Source organism: Haplochromis burtoni, unplaced genomic scaffold (genome assembly GCF_018398535.1).
Source record: "Haplochromis burtoni strain Fernald_Lab_line unplaced genomic scaffold, NCSU_Asbu1 Contig_666, whole genome shotgun sequence".
Classification (NCBI taxonomy): Eukaryota; Metazoa; Chordata; class Actinopteri; order Cichliformes; family Cichlidae; genus Haplochromis; species Haplochromis burtoni.
In genome coordinates, this window is record NW_024583027.1 from 37452 (window position 1) to 54951 (window position 17500).

Sequence of the window (17500 nt, forward strand, 5' to 3'; positions counted from 1 at the left end):
AGACACTGCAGGAAACTCCTCACTTCACTCTCTTCATGTGAGCAGCCTGTCAGCTACTTGTTTCTTCTCTGGTTGGAGTTTCAGCACTTCCAGGAGGATGGAGGTCTTTCTCTCTGAGAGGTTTATGAACCAGACTGCAGGAGCTGACTGGAAAACTGACTGTAATGATGGAAGGACACTCAAGCCTGTTTTAGTCTCACAGTCCTTCACATGAGAGTACAGATCCAGCAGGAAGTCACACTGATATTGAAGATCTGTATATGTGTCATTAACAGGGAATGTTTGATATGTGCACACTGATGATAACAGCTCCAGTATCTTCTCTCCTGTCTGCTGTTCTCTCTCTGCTGCTGCACAGAACAGATCCCCAAAAAACCTTCCTCCTTCATCTGCCCATAAAGTAAAAAAACTGGAACAAGAAAAAGGAAAAAAAAAAAAAAGAGTATTGATAGTATTTCATGAAAAGACAAGGTACATTTTGAATGTAGTGACAGTATCCCCACAGTTCAGTGATTGTATATTAGTAGAGTTTTTCCTCATGGATGAGACTGCTGCTTTCTTGCATCATTAGGGTTGAAAACTGGGTCATGATTGTCATTTATGTGTATGCTGCATACAGAGTACCCAGCTCTTTAAATTATACATTTGGTGTGCCCTCTATCTTGTGACTATTATCATACTGGGGACTTTAACTCTTATATTTAATTAAATATAAATACATAAAAATACTGTAGTTTTACATTTGAATCCCTCTTGGTAAAGCATCTTGCGTAGATAAAGTCATGGTATAAATATAATAATGATGATAAGTAAATATTACAATTTAAACTAGTACAACAATGGTTTTATGGAAAAAATTATTACTTAATGTTGCAGAAATAATTAACCAAAATATCACAGAACTTTGCTGCTTTTATAACTACTGTATTTAAAATGTTTGAGGCACAGCCTAATTAAAAACATTCTCCATTATATTGGTTTCAGCTTTCTCTTCACCACAGAAATGATTCTGCGATCAACGACCACTATTGTCGTCCGTGAAAGTCCAGGTCTTTTTGCTGAGTTCAACAGCGCTTTCTTTTTTTTCAGGATGTACCAAACCGTAGGTTTCACCACTCCTAATATTGTAACAATTTCTCAGATGTGTTTTTTCTGTAGTCACAGATTAAGGATGGCTTGTTTCACCTGCATGGAGAGCTCATTTGACTGCAGGCAATCTACTGAGAGCCAAATCTTTCACATGCAAGCACCTCAAATCAGCTCCGGGACTTTTATCTTCTTAATTCATAATTACATAACAAAGAAACCTGCCCATGAATTAACCTTGGAATCAATTGTCCAATTACTTTTGGTCCCTATAAACAGAGGGTGGCACATGTTAAAAAGCTGAAACGCCTAAACCCTTCATCCAGTTTGAATGTGGATGTCCTTAAATGAAAACTGAGAGTTTACACATTATGTCCATGTCCATTATATAACTATAATTGGGATATGTTTCAGTAAACATGTAAAAAAAATTGTGTCAGTGTCCAAATATATATGGACATAACTGTATTTCCCACGTTGTCTTTGGTTAAAGCATGTTTATTTGTTGGCTTTAGTTTGTCTTTTCTTCTTATGGACATTCTACTGTGGGCTTCATATCAACAGTTATTACAGGTGCATTTTCATTTCACTTTTGCCCGTCTTCCAATCTGCATTTGGGTGATTATACTGCAAAACACTATAGTACACTCTGGCTAGTAATGCACCCAGCAACCACTTATGGGCAAGCCGCACTTGGAGCCCTGAACATACGGAAGCAACGTTGACAATTTGGGAGGAGGCTTCAGAAAAGTTCTGATTTATTTACCTTTGGCAAGGGTAGATGAGGGACTGCAACTACCTTGGACTCTACTCTCTACCCATTGGTCACAGCTGCCACTTCTGAGAGGAAATGGCGTTGTCACATTCCTCACCTAAGGTCACTGTTGCAGCCAGGCCCAGCCTTGTCCAGGCTGTTGTTTCTATGTCTAAATCTAAGCTGGCTCCATAGAAACTGTTTATCATGGGCCTGAACCCCTGAGTCTGAGTCTCCTAAGCCACCCAAGCCAGCTGACCCCAAAGCTGAGCATATGTTTTCCAAACATGAGCATTTCGACTGCAAGACTGCCTTCTTGCAGAAATGGAAATTACACAATGATTTAAGAATGTTTTCTCAGCATAGAGTGATTCTATATGAATCTAATCTATCTGGGGAAAGGAACTGCCATTAATCAAAATAAATGTTTTATTTTGAACTAGGTGTCATCAAGCCAGAATGTTTGGGTATTTAAAAAAATAGCTTTGTGCCCCCAAACTGTTTCCATTCCATAATTGCCAGTTTTTGTGGTTCCCTCAGAGCAGCTCTCCTGATGCAGAATTCAACATGTAAAGTAGAATTAATTTACCTGAGCTGTGAGATATAAGGCAGACACTGAAGGAAACTCAGTACTTCACTCTCTTCATGTGAGCAGCCTGTCAGCTCCACTTGTTTCTTCTCTGGTTGGAGTTTCAGCACTTCCAGGAGGATGGAGGTCTTTCTCTCTGAGAGGTTTATGGACCAGACTGCAGGAGCTGACTGGAAAACTGACTGTAATGATGGAAGGACACTCAAGCCTGTTTTAGTCTCATAAGAGTACAGGTCCATGAGAAAATCACACCATTTCTCTTTAAGGGGCAATCGTTCATATCTGCACACTGATGATAACAGCTCCAGCATCTTCTCTCCTGTCTGCTGTTCTCTCTCTGCTGCTGCACAGAACAGATTCACAAAAACAGCTTCATGAAGATCTGACCTCAGAGGAGCAACACTGGAACAATAAGAAGGAAACATTTAGTGATGATTTGATCTGAGCTGCATAAACACAACCACACACTACTGATGGACTCCATCTTGTCCATGTGTGTCCTGTATATAATGAAAGTCCATTTTAAAGCCGTCTTCCATCAGAGCAGCTGAACATTGTTGTTAGACTGTTACTGACTCACAATTCAATTCAATTCAGTTTTATTTATACTAGCGCCAAATCACAACAACAGATCGCCTCAAGGCGCTTTATATTGTACAGTAGATCGTATAATAATCAGATACAGAGAAAAACCCAACAATCATATGACCCCCTATGAGCAAGACTTTGGCGACAGTGGGAAGGAAAAACTCCCTTTTAACAGGAAGAAACCTCCGGCAGAACCAGGCTCGGAGGAGGGGTGAGAGAAGGAAGACAGGATAAAGACATGCTGTGGAAGAGAGACAGAGGTTAATAACAGATATGATTCAATGCAGAGAGGTCTAGTTAACACATAGTGAGTGAGAAATACGGAAAGGAAAAACTCAATGCATCATGGGAATCCCCCGGCAGCCTACATCTATTGCAGCATAACTAAGGGAGGATTCAGGGTCACCTGGTCCAGCCCTAACTATATGCTTTAGCAAAAAGGAAAGTTTTAAGCCTAATCTTAAAAGTAGAGATAGTGTCTGTCTCCTGAATCCAAACTGGAAGCTGGTTCCACAGAAGAGGGGCCTGAAAACTGAAGGCTCTGCCTCCCATTCTACTTTTAAATACTCTAGGAACAACAAGTAGGCCTGCAGAGCGAGAGCAAAGTGCTCTAACACAAACACTAATCCTGTGTGTGCAATCACTGCGCACTGAAGTGTAGCTGTTTGTGGTTTGTGATGAACATGAGTGGAACAACAACATCTACACTTCATATCTTGTACAACAGTAGCTTCACCTTCCTACTCAGTTTCTGAATTAGGTTGGAAGGGGTGTTTACTATTTTACTTGTGCATTCATTGATGGCTTATAATTTCCTTTTTCAATCACTGGATTGTTAAACTGAAACAGTTAGTTGTAACCCTGGCCTTGACTGCATTGTGCTCTGCCTGTGCCGTTGCAGATTTTGACCGTCTATTTCCCTATGCACAGTTTTTTTGGAATTTCTCCTGTGGTGTCACGAGCCTGACCCTGAGTGTGAGAGAGTGAGAGCACTCTACACTTTGGACACTTTGGATCCCCTGCCCAGAATGCCTTTTCCCCCTGCACATTGTTGAGATTGTTGTAAATATTTTTGGCACTGTAAATAAACACACTGTTGAGCTCCTCCAACTCTACGTCTGAATCCACCCACTTGTTAGCCCTGACACTAAGGCTACGTTCACACTGCAGGTCTTAATGCTCAATTCCGATTTTTTGATCAAATCTGATTTTTCTGTCTGCTTGTTCACACTACAAATAAAATGTGACAGCAAACGTGCTCTAGTGTGAACCCTCAAAGCGGCCCGCATGTGCAAAAGAAGACGTCACACACAACGCGCTCTGTTTAGACTCAGACCAAACAGTATTGTTTGACTGATAGCCCTTAATATAAAGACTTGTTTCGGACTTTATGTTTCCCAGTTTTGCTTTAAGTTATAAAGTTATTTTGTTATTTACATATGGCCTAATAATGATCCTTATTGCTGTTTTAGAGAGGAGCGGTGCTTCAAAGGATAGTTGCAGATTTCTGTCAGAATCTGCAGATTATACAGTACAAATAAAATGTTCACGTTGTCTTCCTAACAGTTTCACTGACATCTACACCGGATGGCCAGGAAGCGTTCACGATGTCTTCTCCGGCGCTGATAATTGGCGTCTGTCTTGTGTCACTGACGTAAAAGACGGATTTAATGCGACATGACCGTTCAAACAGCAGTTGCTTTCTAAAACATCAGATATGTATCGGATTCAGTACCACATACGAAAGTGACCCAGGACGGATTTGACAATATCGGATTTGTGCCGTTCACACTGTCATACCATGATCGCATATGGGTCGCATAGGGTCAAAAAAGTTGGATTTGATGCGCTTTCACCTGCAGTGTGAACGTAGCCAAAGAGTTCAGGCTTTGTTAAAAAGGTTGTTAGAATTTTACAAACTGTTTCTACTCTCTATGCTGTATTTCTATGTATGTTTGCACATGTTTCAGCTGAAGAAAAGGTCTAATAAACACAGTTGTTTACAGGGCGCAATGTTTCCCTCTTAAATAAGGGAAGAACTGAAATAAAACTGAAATATGACAACATATAAATGAAGTCACAAATATCGTTTCAATAATGATGAAAAAATATATCACTATTGGATTTTGTAAAAATAATTTTTGGATTTGTTTAGCTTAAAATATCCCAGCAAAGCATTTCTGAACAGATACAGTATATAGTAACAGAAATGATGACTTATTTACCTGAGCTGTGAGATATAAGGCAGACACTGCAGGAAACTCCTCACTTCACTCTCTTCATGTGAGCAGCCTCTCAGCTCCACTTGTTTCTTCTCTGGTTGGAGTTTCAGCACTTCCAGGAGGATGGAGGTCTTTCTCTCTGAGAGGTTTATGAACCAGACTGCAGGAGCTGACTGGAAAACTGACTGTAATGATGGAAGGACACTCAAGCCTGTTTTAGTCTCACAGTCCTTCACATGGGAGTACAGATCCAGCAGGAAGTCAGACTGATATTCATTTTCTTCAACACCCATGTCTCTGTTATTTAGAGGGAATGTTTCAAAGCTGCACATTGATGATAACAGCTCCAGTATCTTCTCTCCTGTCTGCTGTTCTCTCTCTGCTGCTGCACAGAACAGATTCACAAAGAACCTGATTTCTTTATAAAATTCTACTGGAGGATGAACACTGGAACAATAAGAAGGAAACACTTAGTGATGATTTGATGTTAGCTACATAAATACAACCTACTTATGGACTCCATCTTGTTCATATTTCTAACTGTATTCCTTACTCATAACTGTAGGGAGAAATTCTTTGTGGTAAGTATTTCACTTTGGAGTAGTGCTTGTAAATACAGTCACTTCTCCGAATCTCCTCTAACTTTATTATAAGGTGCGCCTGTAGCCCACTGTCCAGTCTCTCACAGCATTTTGCTCTCATCTTGGTTGCAGATGGCAGTGACCGGCACAGGTATGTGGAAAATGGAGATAATATCTGTAGATTAGCTTTCAGAGCACATTTGTTGATTCCTTTACTAGTGTTTGTGGACCAGGTTTATTTTCCCTGGTGGTTGCTTCATTGTTTAATTTTTAATAATGGTAGTTATATTACCAATCAAAAGCACACAGGCTTATTATTGACAAGGCAATGGTGTTGCAAATTAATTACAAGACTTGTGCTGTAGAAGTTAAACCACAGGGTAAGAACATTAACATTCAGTTAATTGTTGCTTGATTATTATTATTCACTACCACGATGTAATTAAAATAGCAGTTCAAGCAACCAAAAAATTCATACAATGATGGGCCACTTGGTTAAGCAATCTGCAGGGACGAGCGACCAATTGTGCTACCCGTTGTTCACTAAATGAGCCTCACTACAATCATCAAAACAGTGTCTTGTACCTGTGCCCAGTGCTTTCATACACACACTTGAATGTCGAGGAAGGACTCACCAAGGGTTGTTAGTTTCAATCGTTATGCCAATGTACTGTATTCAGCTGCAGCCAGCTAAGACTGAAGAAGTCACTTGGATGAGTGATGGAATATTTCGCCCACAAAAAATGCTACATCCAGACAGACAGAATCAGCTTTTGGGATTAATGATGTAAAGTAGAATTAATTTACCTGAGCTGTGAGATATAAGGCAGACATTCAAGGAAACTCCTCACTTCACTCTCTTCATGTGAGCAGCCTATCACCTCCACTTGTTTCTTCTCTGGTTGGAGTTTCAGCACTTCCAGGAGGATGGAGGTCTTTCTCTCTGAGAGGTTTATGGACCAGACTGCAGGAGCTGACTGGAAAACTGACTGTAATGATGGAAGGACACTCAAGCCTGTTTTAGACTCATAGGCCTTCATATGGGAGTACAGATCCAACAAGAAGTCACACTGATATTCATCAGAAATGTCTCTGTCATTAAAAGGGAATGTTTGATATGAGCACACTGATGATAACAGCTCCAGTATCTTTTCTCCTGTCTGCTGTTCTCTCTCTGCTGCTGCACAGAACAGAATAATCAAGGTTCTTTTGGTTCCTTCATAAAGATCTGACCACCAAGGAACAACACTGGAACAATAAGAAGGAACGATTTAGTGATGATTTCATCTGAGCTGCATAAACAACCACACATTACTGATGGACTCCATCTTGTCCATGTGTGTCCTGTATATAATGAAAGTCCATTTTAAAGCCGTCTTCCATCAGAGCAGCTGAACATTGTTTTTAGACTGTTTCTGACTCACAACACAAACACTAACAGAAAAAGTGAAGAAATTTGCGTTTAGTCAATTATTTCTTTGCGGTAACAATGCTTTTTGGCATTAAGTCCTGTTGAAAACATGCTTTGTTTCCCCTCAAATGGGGCCACATTTGTAAGGAAACTGCATTTGTGGGGTGAGCAAAACTTGCCAAATCTTTTCTGCCAATACCAAACTGCCTATTCTGCTATTCACTTTTGAAAGGTGTCATTTATTGAATTGGAGGATTGAAGTCTGAAGAAACAAGACATATTTGCAATATAACAATTGATTCATTTAATAAACAGGTGCCTCAGTAGCACCTGGCAGAACCATACACAACCACAAAAGCCTGGTACCTCCTCCTGGTTGGGCTGGTCACCAGCTTGGTCACACACTGCCTTGGGATGGCATCCCATTCTTGCAAGTCAGCCAATGTAGCTGTGTTGTTGACTCTGCCATGAACAGCATGCCCAACTGATCCCTCAAGTGTTCAACCCACAAAACATTTTCCTTACTTGTAATACACAGGCTTTCCAACAGTATGAGATGTATTGCTAAGAAGCAAAGAAATAAATAATCAACCAAAGATAAAATTTCTTACTTTTTGTGCTGCATTTATATGAATACTTAAACCGTACAATAATACCAAACTTTTTGGCTTAAAATACATCTATAAATCATTTTCAAAGCATCTGATGTAGCATTAATGATGCAAAGTACAATTTGCTTACCTGAGTTTTGAGATATAAGGCAGACATTCAAGGAAATTCCTCACTTCACTCTCTTCATGTGAGCAGCCTATCAGCTTCACCTGTTTCTTGTCTGGTTGGAGTTTCAGCACTTCCAGGAGGATGGAGGTCTTTCTCTGTGAGAGGTTTATGGACCAGACTGCAGGAGCTGACTGGAAAATTGACTGTAATGAATGAAGAATACTCGATCCTGTTTTGGTCTCATAAGAGTACAGATCCACAAGAAAATCACACAATTTCTGTTTGACAGGAAATCCTTTGTATCTGCACACTGATGATAACAGCTCCAGTATCTTCTCTCCTGTCTGCTGCTCTCTCTCTGCTGCTGCACAGAACACACCCCCAAAGAACCTGATTTCTTCATCTAACTTCCACGGAATAACACTGGAACAAAAAGGAAGAAACATTTTGAGCCTGCAATCAATGAGTAACTTCAAGCGGCTATATAAAGTTTATGGAGATGCATTTTAAAGTCTTTGGCAATTTTAGCATATGTGAGAGCACTACAAAACTTTGAAAACTCACTCTGATATATTATACTATTGTCTAGGTGTAATGATTCTACTCTGATTCCCTCCTAAATATCTGACCTCACACACCCACCCTTTGGATGTCAATTTTTCTGTCTCTACCCAGAGTTCATGACCATAGATGAGGGTTGGGCTGTAAATTGACCAGTAAATTGACAGCTTTGCTTTTACACTCAATATGTCTGATGTGTCACCTGAGGTGTCAATTTCCCTCTCGCCTCACTCATGATCAAGACCCCAAGATACTTGAAATCCATTTGGGGCAACAAAACGTCTCTAACCAACAGTGGAAGCTCCACTCCTTTCCAACCAAGAACCATGGCCTCAAATTTCGGGATGCTTCTCATTCTCACCACTTTATACTTGGCTTAAAACCCCTCCACTGCAAACCATCTAATGAAGCCAACAGAACCACAACATCTGCAAAACGCAGAAATAAGATCAACTTCTAGGTAAGTGACCTCCACCTAGCCTCCTTGTAGGTGGCTAGGTGGACGACCCAGTAGTCCAACACCCAGTAGAAATGATTCTGACGTTTTGCTGGCAATCAAGCGCTTACTGTGATTGTGCAGGTACTGAAAAGCTCATAACAACAGGCCTGATAACCTGTACTGCTAAAGCACCCAATAAAGGAATCCCAGAGGAACAGTTCAATGCCTTCACTAAGTCCACCAAATACATGTGGACTGCTTGAACCAACTCACGTCCCTTCAAGAGGATGAAGAGTTGGTCCATTGTTCCAAAATCAGGATGAAAACTCTACTGTTCTTCCTAAAACCAAGGTGAAGAGGCACTGGCTCAGATCTCTGCATGATGTCCACCGAAAGTCTTGTTCCATGGTGTCATTGAACTCATTCCACAAGTTTTTCCTTCAGTTACTGTTGAAGTCATAATCCAGTAGTAGCTGTCAGTTGCCTCTGCAGTCCCACAGGCTGAACAAGCTTGTTAAAACTCTTTCTTCAGCTTGACGGCTCCCTTCAGGAGTCCACCATCTGGTTTGAGGCCTTCCAATAGCCTCCAGTTCTCTAATTTTCTTTAACAAAATTTTTTGACTTGTTTTGGAGCAGCCATTTTAATGGTGTAGGCAGGATTATGATCTAAGATATTTAAAAGTATCAGCACAAAAAGAGATCTTCCATAACATTAATTTCTCATTTTGCCAGCTCCTTCCAATACTGTTGAAACCTGGCCGCATAACCGTACAATCGTTTCTTTAAGTTAACTTATGTGTTTTACTGGCTTGTGACCCCATGATAACGTAAAAAAGTATCTCAAACGCTGCTCCCAAATTCTTTTTTTTCTTTTATGTCACCTACTTAGTCTACTTTGCACGTCATAAGTAGGATGAACATGCCGCTGCACGTCACTGCCATATGAGCGATCAAGACTCATGCTTGCCCTTTTATTTATGAATATTTCAAAAGTCGATTAATATCAAAGTCCCACAACACTATCACCCATGCATTGCTTGCGATGGTTCCACAAAAACTCTTCTGTTTGGTATTTTTATTTATCAGCTCAACTTGGTAAACTGCATTTGTCCAGTTATTAGTTCATAATATGTACAAGCCAATGCAAGTATTGACAAACATTCTATGGTTCTTGTGAAAATCAAATAGTGGTTGCAAAAAATATAACTTGGAGAGCTTTTATGTAGTTAATCATGTTAGTGCAGTACATTTACCTGAGCTGTGAGATATAAGGCAGACACTGGAGTAAACTCCTCACTTCACTCTCTTCATGTGAGCAGCCTGTCAGCTCCACTTGTTTCTTCTCTGGTTGGAGTTTCAGCACTTCCAGGAGGATGGAGGTCTTTCTCTCTGAGAGGTTTATGGACCAGACGGCAGGAGTTGACTGGAAAACTGACTGTAATGATGGAAGGACACTCAAGCCTTTTTTAGTCTTATAAGAGTACAGGTCCATGAGAAAATCACACCATTTCCATTTCAGAGGGAATGTTTTATATATGCACACTGATGATAACAGCTCCAGTATCTCCTCTCCTGTCTGCTGTTCTCTCTCTGCTGCTGCACAGAACAGATTCCCAAAGAACCTGGTTTCTTTATCTGAACAGCTAGTGTCAACACTGGAACAATGAGAAGGAAACATTTAGTGAGTATTTGATCTCAGCTTCATAAATCCAACCACACACTACTGATAGACTCCATCTTGTAATGAACAGACATCCCAACAGTGTCTCCACTTCCCAAGAGTTCTCAGGAGGAACAAACTGGAAGAGAAGCTATTGCTCACGTTCAACCCCTCCACCAGATAGAGTATGCTGACATACTCAGTCTCTGTGTGACATGCCACATAATAGGACATTGACCCTTTAGTCTTTTTTCACTTGTCTCCATTATTTTACCAATAAGTACTTTGGTCATAATCACTTTGATCCTTTGTTCGTATGAGGGCTGTTTGCATGTTGCCAGCTCTGAGCCCTGGATAGCTTTCCCTTTAGTCACTTTTCTTTTGTTAGTTTCCTTAAAATGGCCATTCAGGCAGTTCAAAAAACGTTGAGCTGGGTAAGTGATTTAAACTGAATTTCAGTCCATCAGCTAGCTTAAAATTGACCCTCTAAAAAAAGTGGATGATGTAAAACACAATGTCAGGAGTAGGGATGGGTATTGATAAAATTTTCACGATTCCGATTCCATTTTCGATTCTGTTTAACGATTCGATTCTTTATCGATTCTTTTTAAAAAAGGAGAACACTAAGGTCGATTAGCTTAGAACTTTGTTTTATATCTTCTCTTTGAACAAGATAGAAATTTAGGAGTAACATGGCCTTACAAACCCAACAGTGAGATCTTAAGAGATCCAGCCTACGGCTCTTCAATGGGGTGTCACAGGGTCCCCAGGAAAAAAAATTGTAAATGTAAAATAATAAAATAAATATTCTTCTGTAGCAATAACAAAGTATAACATAAATTATTCTGTAGCAATTACACAAGAATATCCAGTAATGTCCCTGCCTACAATTAAACACATTCACTTACCGAAAATCGGGGGCATCTGCTGTGGCAAATGGGTGCAAGCCTTTTACCACAAACTTAGTCACTGCTCGGTGACATTCGTCTATCCTGGCCTGAAAGGAGACGCTACCGGTAGACTGCAGCGAGAACTGCCAGCATCTGAGCCAGACTCTGTCTGTCTCTCTCATCATGGTCACCTAAATGCACAGTAATGGCAGGTTTTGTAATAAGGCAGATCGCGCTAACATAATATGCACTGTTAGTTGATTATTTACCTGCCGCATTAACGGGAGAGGACGTGCAAACGTTACCGCTGCTGCTGGGTTGAGATTCACGAGTCCGGAGCGGAATTAAAAACACGACATTCATTTAAGGTTATCGTGTGTTTTGTGAGCAAATGCTTTTGCATATTCGTAGTGTTTCCTCCCTTAAATGAAATATCTACTTTGCAAGTATTGCAAGTTGCCCTGTTGTCATCCGTTCTCGTAAAGTATAACCAAACTTTTGAGCGTTTGAGCCGCTTACGCCGTGTTTCCTGCCAGGTAAATGACGCTCCGCAACGTGGTGACGTCATTCGGGGCGACTGGAATCGATAAGGGAATCGTTTGCAAAAATGGCAAACGATTCCAAGGAATTGAAACAGTGGGAACCGGTTCTCAACAAGAACCGGGTTTCGATACCCATCCCTAGTCAGGAGCTCATTTTTCTCATGATCCATCACATTTCACAGGTTGTTGTACTGTATGATGTTGTAAGTTTGTTTGTAAGTTGTATTGCAAAAGCTCAAGACAAACTGTTATATTCAGGATAAATGAATTACTTTTCACTAAAAATCTGTAGGAGAGGTTGTGGTTCTTATGAAAATCAAAAAGTGGTTGCAAAAAAGTATAATTTGGAGAGATTTTATGTAGAGTTAATCATGCAAAGTACAATTCATTTACCTGAGCTGTGAGATATAAGGCAGACACTGCAGGAAACTCCTCAATTCACTCTCTTCATGTGAGCAGCCTGTCAGCTTCACTTGTTTCTTCTCTGGTTGGAGTTTCAGCACTTCCAGGAGGCTGGAGGTCTTTCTCTCTGAGAGATTTATGGACCAGACTGCAGGAGTGGACTGAAAACACGGCCTCAGTGTTTCAAAGTTAACTGAAAATCCTCTGCTTTTAATATGTTGATATAAATCAAGAAGGATGTTTTCTAACTCAGCTTTAACAAGAAACAATGAAAGAAGCTTCTTCGCAACGTTGTAAAACTTTGCTCCGTTATTAAGTGCTGCTTTCAGGCATAAATCCATGAACAGATTCTCCTGCTCCTTCTCCAGTGTCCCATGGTATTTCTCATGGCTCCAAAAAACTGGACATCTGAAGCTGAATAGCAGAATTTCAGAACTGATTAGACACATTTCTGTTGTACATTCTGTAAAACCTTTAGTCTTCAGCACAAATCTTGATACATTACGTGCTAGTGCTACACATATAGACTTGTTGTGCACAATGTCTGTGATTCCAAAGGAGAATAATAAAAATAACAGACATCAGAATTTTAAATTCAACAAGATAAACACCAGCCTGGGACCTGTCGGATTCTGAATCATGGAATTATTAATTTAATTAGACTCCTTACGGGAATGGAGAATGGATGGAAGGATGAATGAGTGGTTGGATAGATGGACGGGCTCCTTAGACTGAGCACTAGAAGGACTCAACTTTAAATGAGCTGTTCACCTGTTCTGCTAAAATGTTAAATTCTGATATATTGTTGTTAAAAAAAAGTCACAAACAGAGGTATTTTAAGTTTACTATCAAAAGACTGGATAAAACCAAGCAGACTATTTAATATGCAAGAGCCAAAGCTACATACCTGAGTGAGCTGATGAATGGCAAAGCCTCTAACAGAGACTCACACAGACTCTGGCAGGCAGGAGTTTCTCTGTCCCAGTAGAGGCAGACATTAACCTTTGTAGACATCCACTGCATGACTTCCACAGCTCTTTCAAACAGCTGCTTTTCACCTTGAGTTGGAAGGTGTAAATGATTTCCATCAAAACTAAGTAAGGTTACGAAGTCCATCTGCTCTTCGCTGAGAAGGAAAGCTTTCCAAAGCTGTTGAGGCAGAAGGTTATACCTATAATTGAAAGAAGAGATCGTTATGAAACTAACCAGCATTAAAATTCTCACTGTGTGTTGAAACCAAAAAAACAAAAAAAAAACCCAAATTCATACCACTCAACATTTTCAAGGCATCCAAACAGCTGTCTCATTCCTTGTTCTGATATGATCACGTCCTCGAGGTTCAGCCTTATTTTCCTTTCCTTTGACTGAGTGACCACAAAGGCCACAGCACAGCAAGGGTAAGGATCCAGACTGTCTCCACTGAGGTCAAGATGGTAGTCCAGTTTGTCTAGAAGGTAGACGCATGCTTCAGGACTCTGGGACTCATACAAGCACTGGCATACGAACAGTATGTGGACATGGAGCCCACTGTCCTCAGTATCAGCCTCTTCTTGCTCACACAGATGAGGAAGAAATGTGTTAATCAGCTCCTTGAAGAACCAGTTAGATGTATTCTTCAGGTCCTGATCTGGAATCAGATGCTTCATCAAACTTGGGCTCTTCTCATTCAACAGATCGACACATGAAGGGGATCAGATGTTTCATGTGTTTCTTCTCCTCTGTGAGGCACTGCTGAAAAACATCTCTGACTTTATCAGGATTCTTCAGGAGCCACAGTGCTGCAAAAAACTCCTGTACTGTGTAATGGAGGAATGCATATGTGGTTATTGTTTCAGTCACGGCCTCCTTAATGAGAAGTGGTTTCAGGAAGGACAGGACACAGATGTCTTTACAGGTCAGGTCTGTCAGATTCACAGTTTTTTGTTGAGTTGCAAGAAAAGCAACTTCAGCCAGAGACAGAATTTCTTCTGTCTTGGTGCTGATGAAGGAATTTAGATCTTTTTTCTTTGTTTTGCTGTTTATCTGAAGGCAGAATCGAACAATATTGATGTAGATCTCAGTTATTGTACATGGCTGTGGAGCATCTTTTGATGAAAAGCAAGCAGCCACCATCAGTGCATACATGGGGACATGACAAAGAGTTATCAGTTCCAAGTTACTCAAAACTTTCTTCTGATCTTCACCGAGTGTTGCAGATAAGTATGTTTTTATAGTCTGCTCACTAAAGCCTTTCACCTCCACTCTGTCAAAGTCCCCAGAAAACAAGTCTTCATCCTCATCATCTGGTCTGCATGTTATGATGATCTTTGCGAGCGGCAGTAGGTCTTTGTTCAGAAGTTTCTCCACCACTGATGAAGAGATATCTGTGAGTCCATCAAAAATGATTGTAACGTTATCAGAGTGTCTCTTTATATCCTGTAAGACCGCATCTTTGCCTTCATCTGGTTCACTGAACACAGTGAAAAGCAGATCCTCCAAGTTTTTAACATTCATGATGTGTGCTTTTTCCCTCATGTCAAAGTAAAACATGTAATCAAGCTCACCACTTTCTCTTTCTGCCCAGAGTCTCAGCATTTCATGAGTCAGTGCTGTCTTTCCAATACCAGGTTTTCCAACCAAGAGTATGTTTTTATCTGTTTTCAACAGTTCACTGGGAGAAATGTCTGGTTTCTCTTCAGGGATGTATGTCCTTAGCTTTTTAGGGCGACTCAGCTTGCTTTTCTTTTTCTTCAGTTTCTTTATTTTAGTTGGAGAAGCATTGCTCTGTGTGTCTAATATAAGAGAAATGTACAACAGATCTGGCTTCTTGTTTTCTTCAAACAGGTTTTTACTTGATGCCCAAAAGTCATTCAATAATTTCTTTACTTTTAATTTTAACTTTTCCTGATATCTGTGGCATGGCCTCGGTCCTACAAAACAGAAATAAACAAATTTACAACCTTAATTTTAAAAAGCTGGAACAATAAGTAAAATGTAAATAAAAAAAACAAAATTCAATGATTGGCACAGCTCAAAAACATTTTATTTACAGTAGAACATATACCTAACGAAATAGCTGGTGTTCAACAGTTTATTAAAGTAAACAGTCAATCACATGACACCAGTGTATTTAGGCATGTGGACATGGTCAAGACAACCTACTGAAGGTCAAACTGACTATCAGAGAGTGGAGAAGAAAGGTTATTTAATTGACATTGAAATTGGCATTGCTGTTTGGGCCAGATGGTCTGGTCTGGGCATTTGAGAAACTACTGATCTACAGGGATTTTCACAGCCTACCTGAGTCCATTGCTTTATGAAGACAGTGATGGATGCATCCAGTGAGAACACACAGCATGTCAAATAAAGTAACTGGTTTGACCATTGCAAGTAGTTCATGGTACTCAAATGGTCTCCACAGTCAGAACCCAATCCAACGAAGTACCTTTGGGCTGTCCAGAGCTGGGAGATTTACATCATGGACGTACAGCTGACAAATCTGCAGCAACTATGTGATGCCATCATGTCAAAATGGACCAAAATATCTATGGAATGTTTCTAGCACCTTGTTGAATCTGTGCCACAACGAATTAAGGCAGTTTTGAAGGCAAAAGGAGAGACTGAAAATGATATATTTGTCATATTTAGTTCATCTTGATTTTGACAGCAATGACAGTCTCAACAGGTGCATTTTCCCCCCCATTGTGTAGCATCCCCTCTTCTTTTAACAACACTGAACATGGATTTTTGGGAACTAAGGAGACCAGTTGCTGAACTTTTGTAGGGGGAATGTTGTCCCATTTGTGTCTGATGTAGGATTCATGATCAGGGCCCTGTGCTTCGTACGTCGCTCACTACATCCAAGATCAAATGAAACATCCAAGACCAAACCATCGCGCTAACCGTGAGCGCGCTAATCCGGTTCCCCGAACACACCTGCTGTTGACGATTAGTACAGCTGGACGCAGTAATGTGACATCACTGGGTGTCGTAAAAGGGGCTACGCATCGATAGTAGAAACATTGATCGGCAACCCTCTGATTGGTCGGCGAAAATGTCGACGGAGCGCGCTCGGCTCGGTATTTTTCGGCAGCAGAGCAAGAACTCTTGAGTGAGGGATTTCAGGAGTTTCAGAGTTTAATTAAAACGCAAGGGAACACTGCAAAGGCTGCAAAAGCAAGGAGAGAGGGCTGGCAGAAAGTTGCTGACAAATTAAACTCGTAAGTAATTTAATAAGAACAATAATAATGGAGTGGATTGATATAGCGCTTTTCAAGGCACCCAAAGCGCTTTACAATGCCACTATTCAGTCACTCTCACATTCACACACTGGTGGAGGCAGCTACGGTTGTAGCCACAGCTGCCCTGGGGCAGACTGACAGAAGCCAGGCTGCCATATCGCGCCATCGGCCCCTCTGGCCAACACCAGTAGGCGGTAGGGTAGATTTATTATATTACACTATATTATCCAATATTATATTACATTATATTATAATATGTTATATTATATCCCCTTTCACATTAGAGCCACAACAGGACCCACTAGAACATGGGAACAGGTAAAAGTGAAATATAGGAATATTCTACAGAATGGTAATATTTATCACTTATATTGCTTTTAGTCTCTTGGAAAGAGACCCTGAAATAATCTGTTTGTTTATAACAGCAACCAAGAAAAGGGCAGAGCAAAAAAAGACAGGTGGTGGTCCTGCACCCCCTCGTCAACAAGTTGGTTAAGTAAATAATACCCTCACGGGAAAATCGATATCTCTCTATGAGCACACTGTCGCGCTGAGCTAAAGGATCCTGTCTGTCCCGCAATATACGCTGAATTCTGAAAACTCTCCTTATCAATCTTGCACCTTCCGCAGGACATGGCTGCGACAGGCTTCCCAAATCCACCTTCGCTTTTATAGCCGTGGTCTCTCATCTTGATTACACGAAGTAATTTGCAATTGCTACTCTGAAATATGAATTACATCTGTAATAATCACATACATGTAATAGTATGTTAATAGTACATTTCCCTTTTTTAGGAAATGACCTGTATGTATCTGTGTGAAATCAATAAATGGA

The 17500-nt window shown here is 40.5% G+C and overlaps 2 protein-coding genes across 5 annotated transcripts in view; both read right to left on the bottom strand.

The window, feature by feature from the left end:
- Positions 1-12717, bottom strand: part of LOC121811803 — an 18928-nt gene extending 6211 nt beyond the window's left edge. The window contains exons 1-6 of one of the 4 annotated variants that reach the window (XM_042215166.1): positions 12437-12717; positions 10205-10606; positions 7973-8374; positions 6628-7068; positions 5243-5686; positions 2804-2831 (exon numbers count right to left, since the gene is read on the bottom strand). In XM_042215166.1, the coding sequence (XP_042071100.1) occupies positions 2804-2831; positions 5243-5686; positions 6628-7068; positions 7973-8374; positions 10205-10443 (1554 nt within the window). In that variant the 5' untranslated portion in view covers positions 10444-10606; positions 12437-12717. Of the gene's footprint in view, positions 1-2429; positions 2638-2803; positions 2832-5242; positions 5687-6627; positions 7069-7972; positions 8375-10204; positions 10607-12436 lie in introns of all 4 variants that reach the window. The other 3 variants (XM_042215167.1, XM_042215168.1, XM_042215169.1) reach the window with 3 other exon arrangements.
- The window catches only part of LOC102290601, a 9410-nt gene continuing 4400 nt past the window's right edge, over positions 12491-17500 (bottom strand). The window contains exons 4-7 of the mRNA XM_042215162.1: positions 13715-15354; positions 13353-13616; positions 12695-12859; positions 12491-12593 (exon numbers count right to left, since the gene is read on the bottom strand). Coding sequence (XP_042071096.1) covers positions 12491-12593; positions 12695-12859; positions 13353-13616; positions 13715-14091 — 909 coding nt within the window. The 5' untranslated portion in view covers positions 14092-15354. The remainder of the gene's footprint in view (positions 12594-12694; positions 12860-13352; positions 13617-13714; positions 15355-17500) is intronic.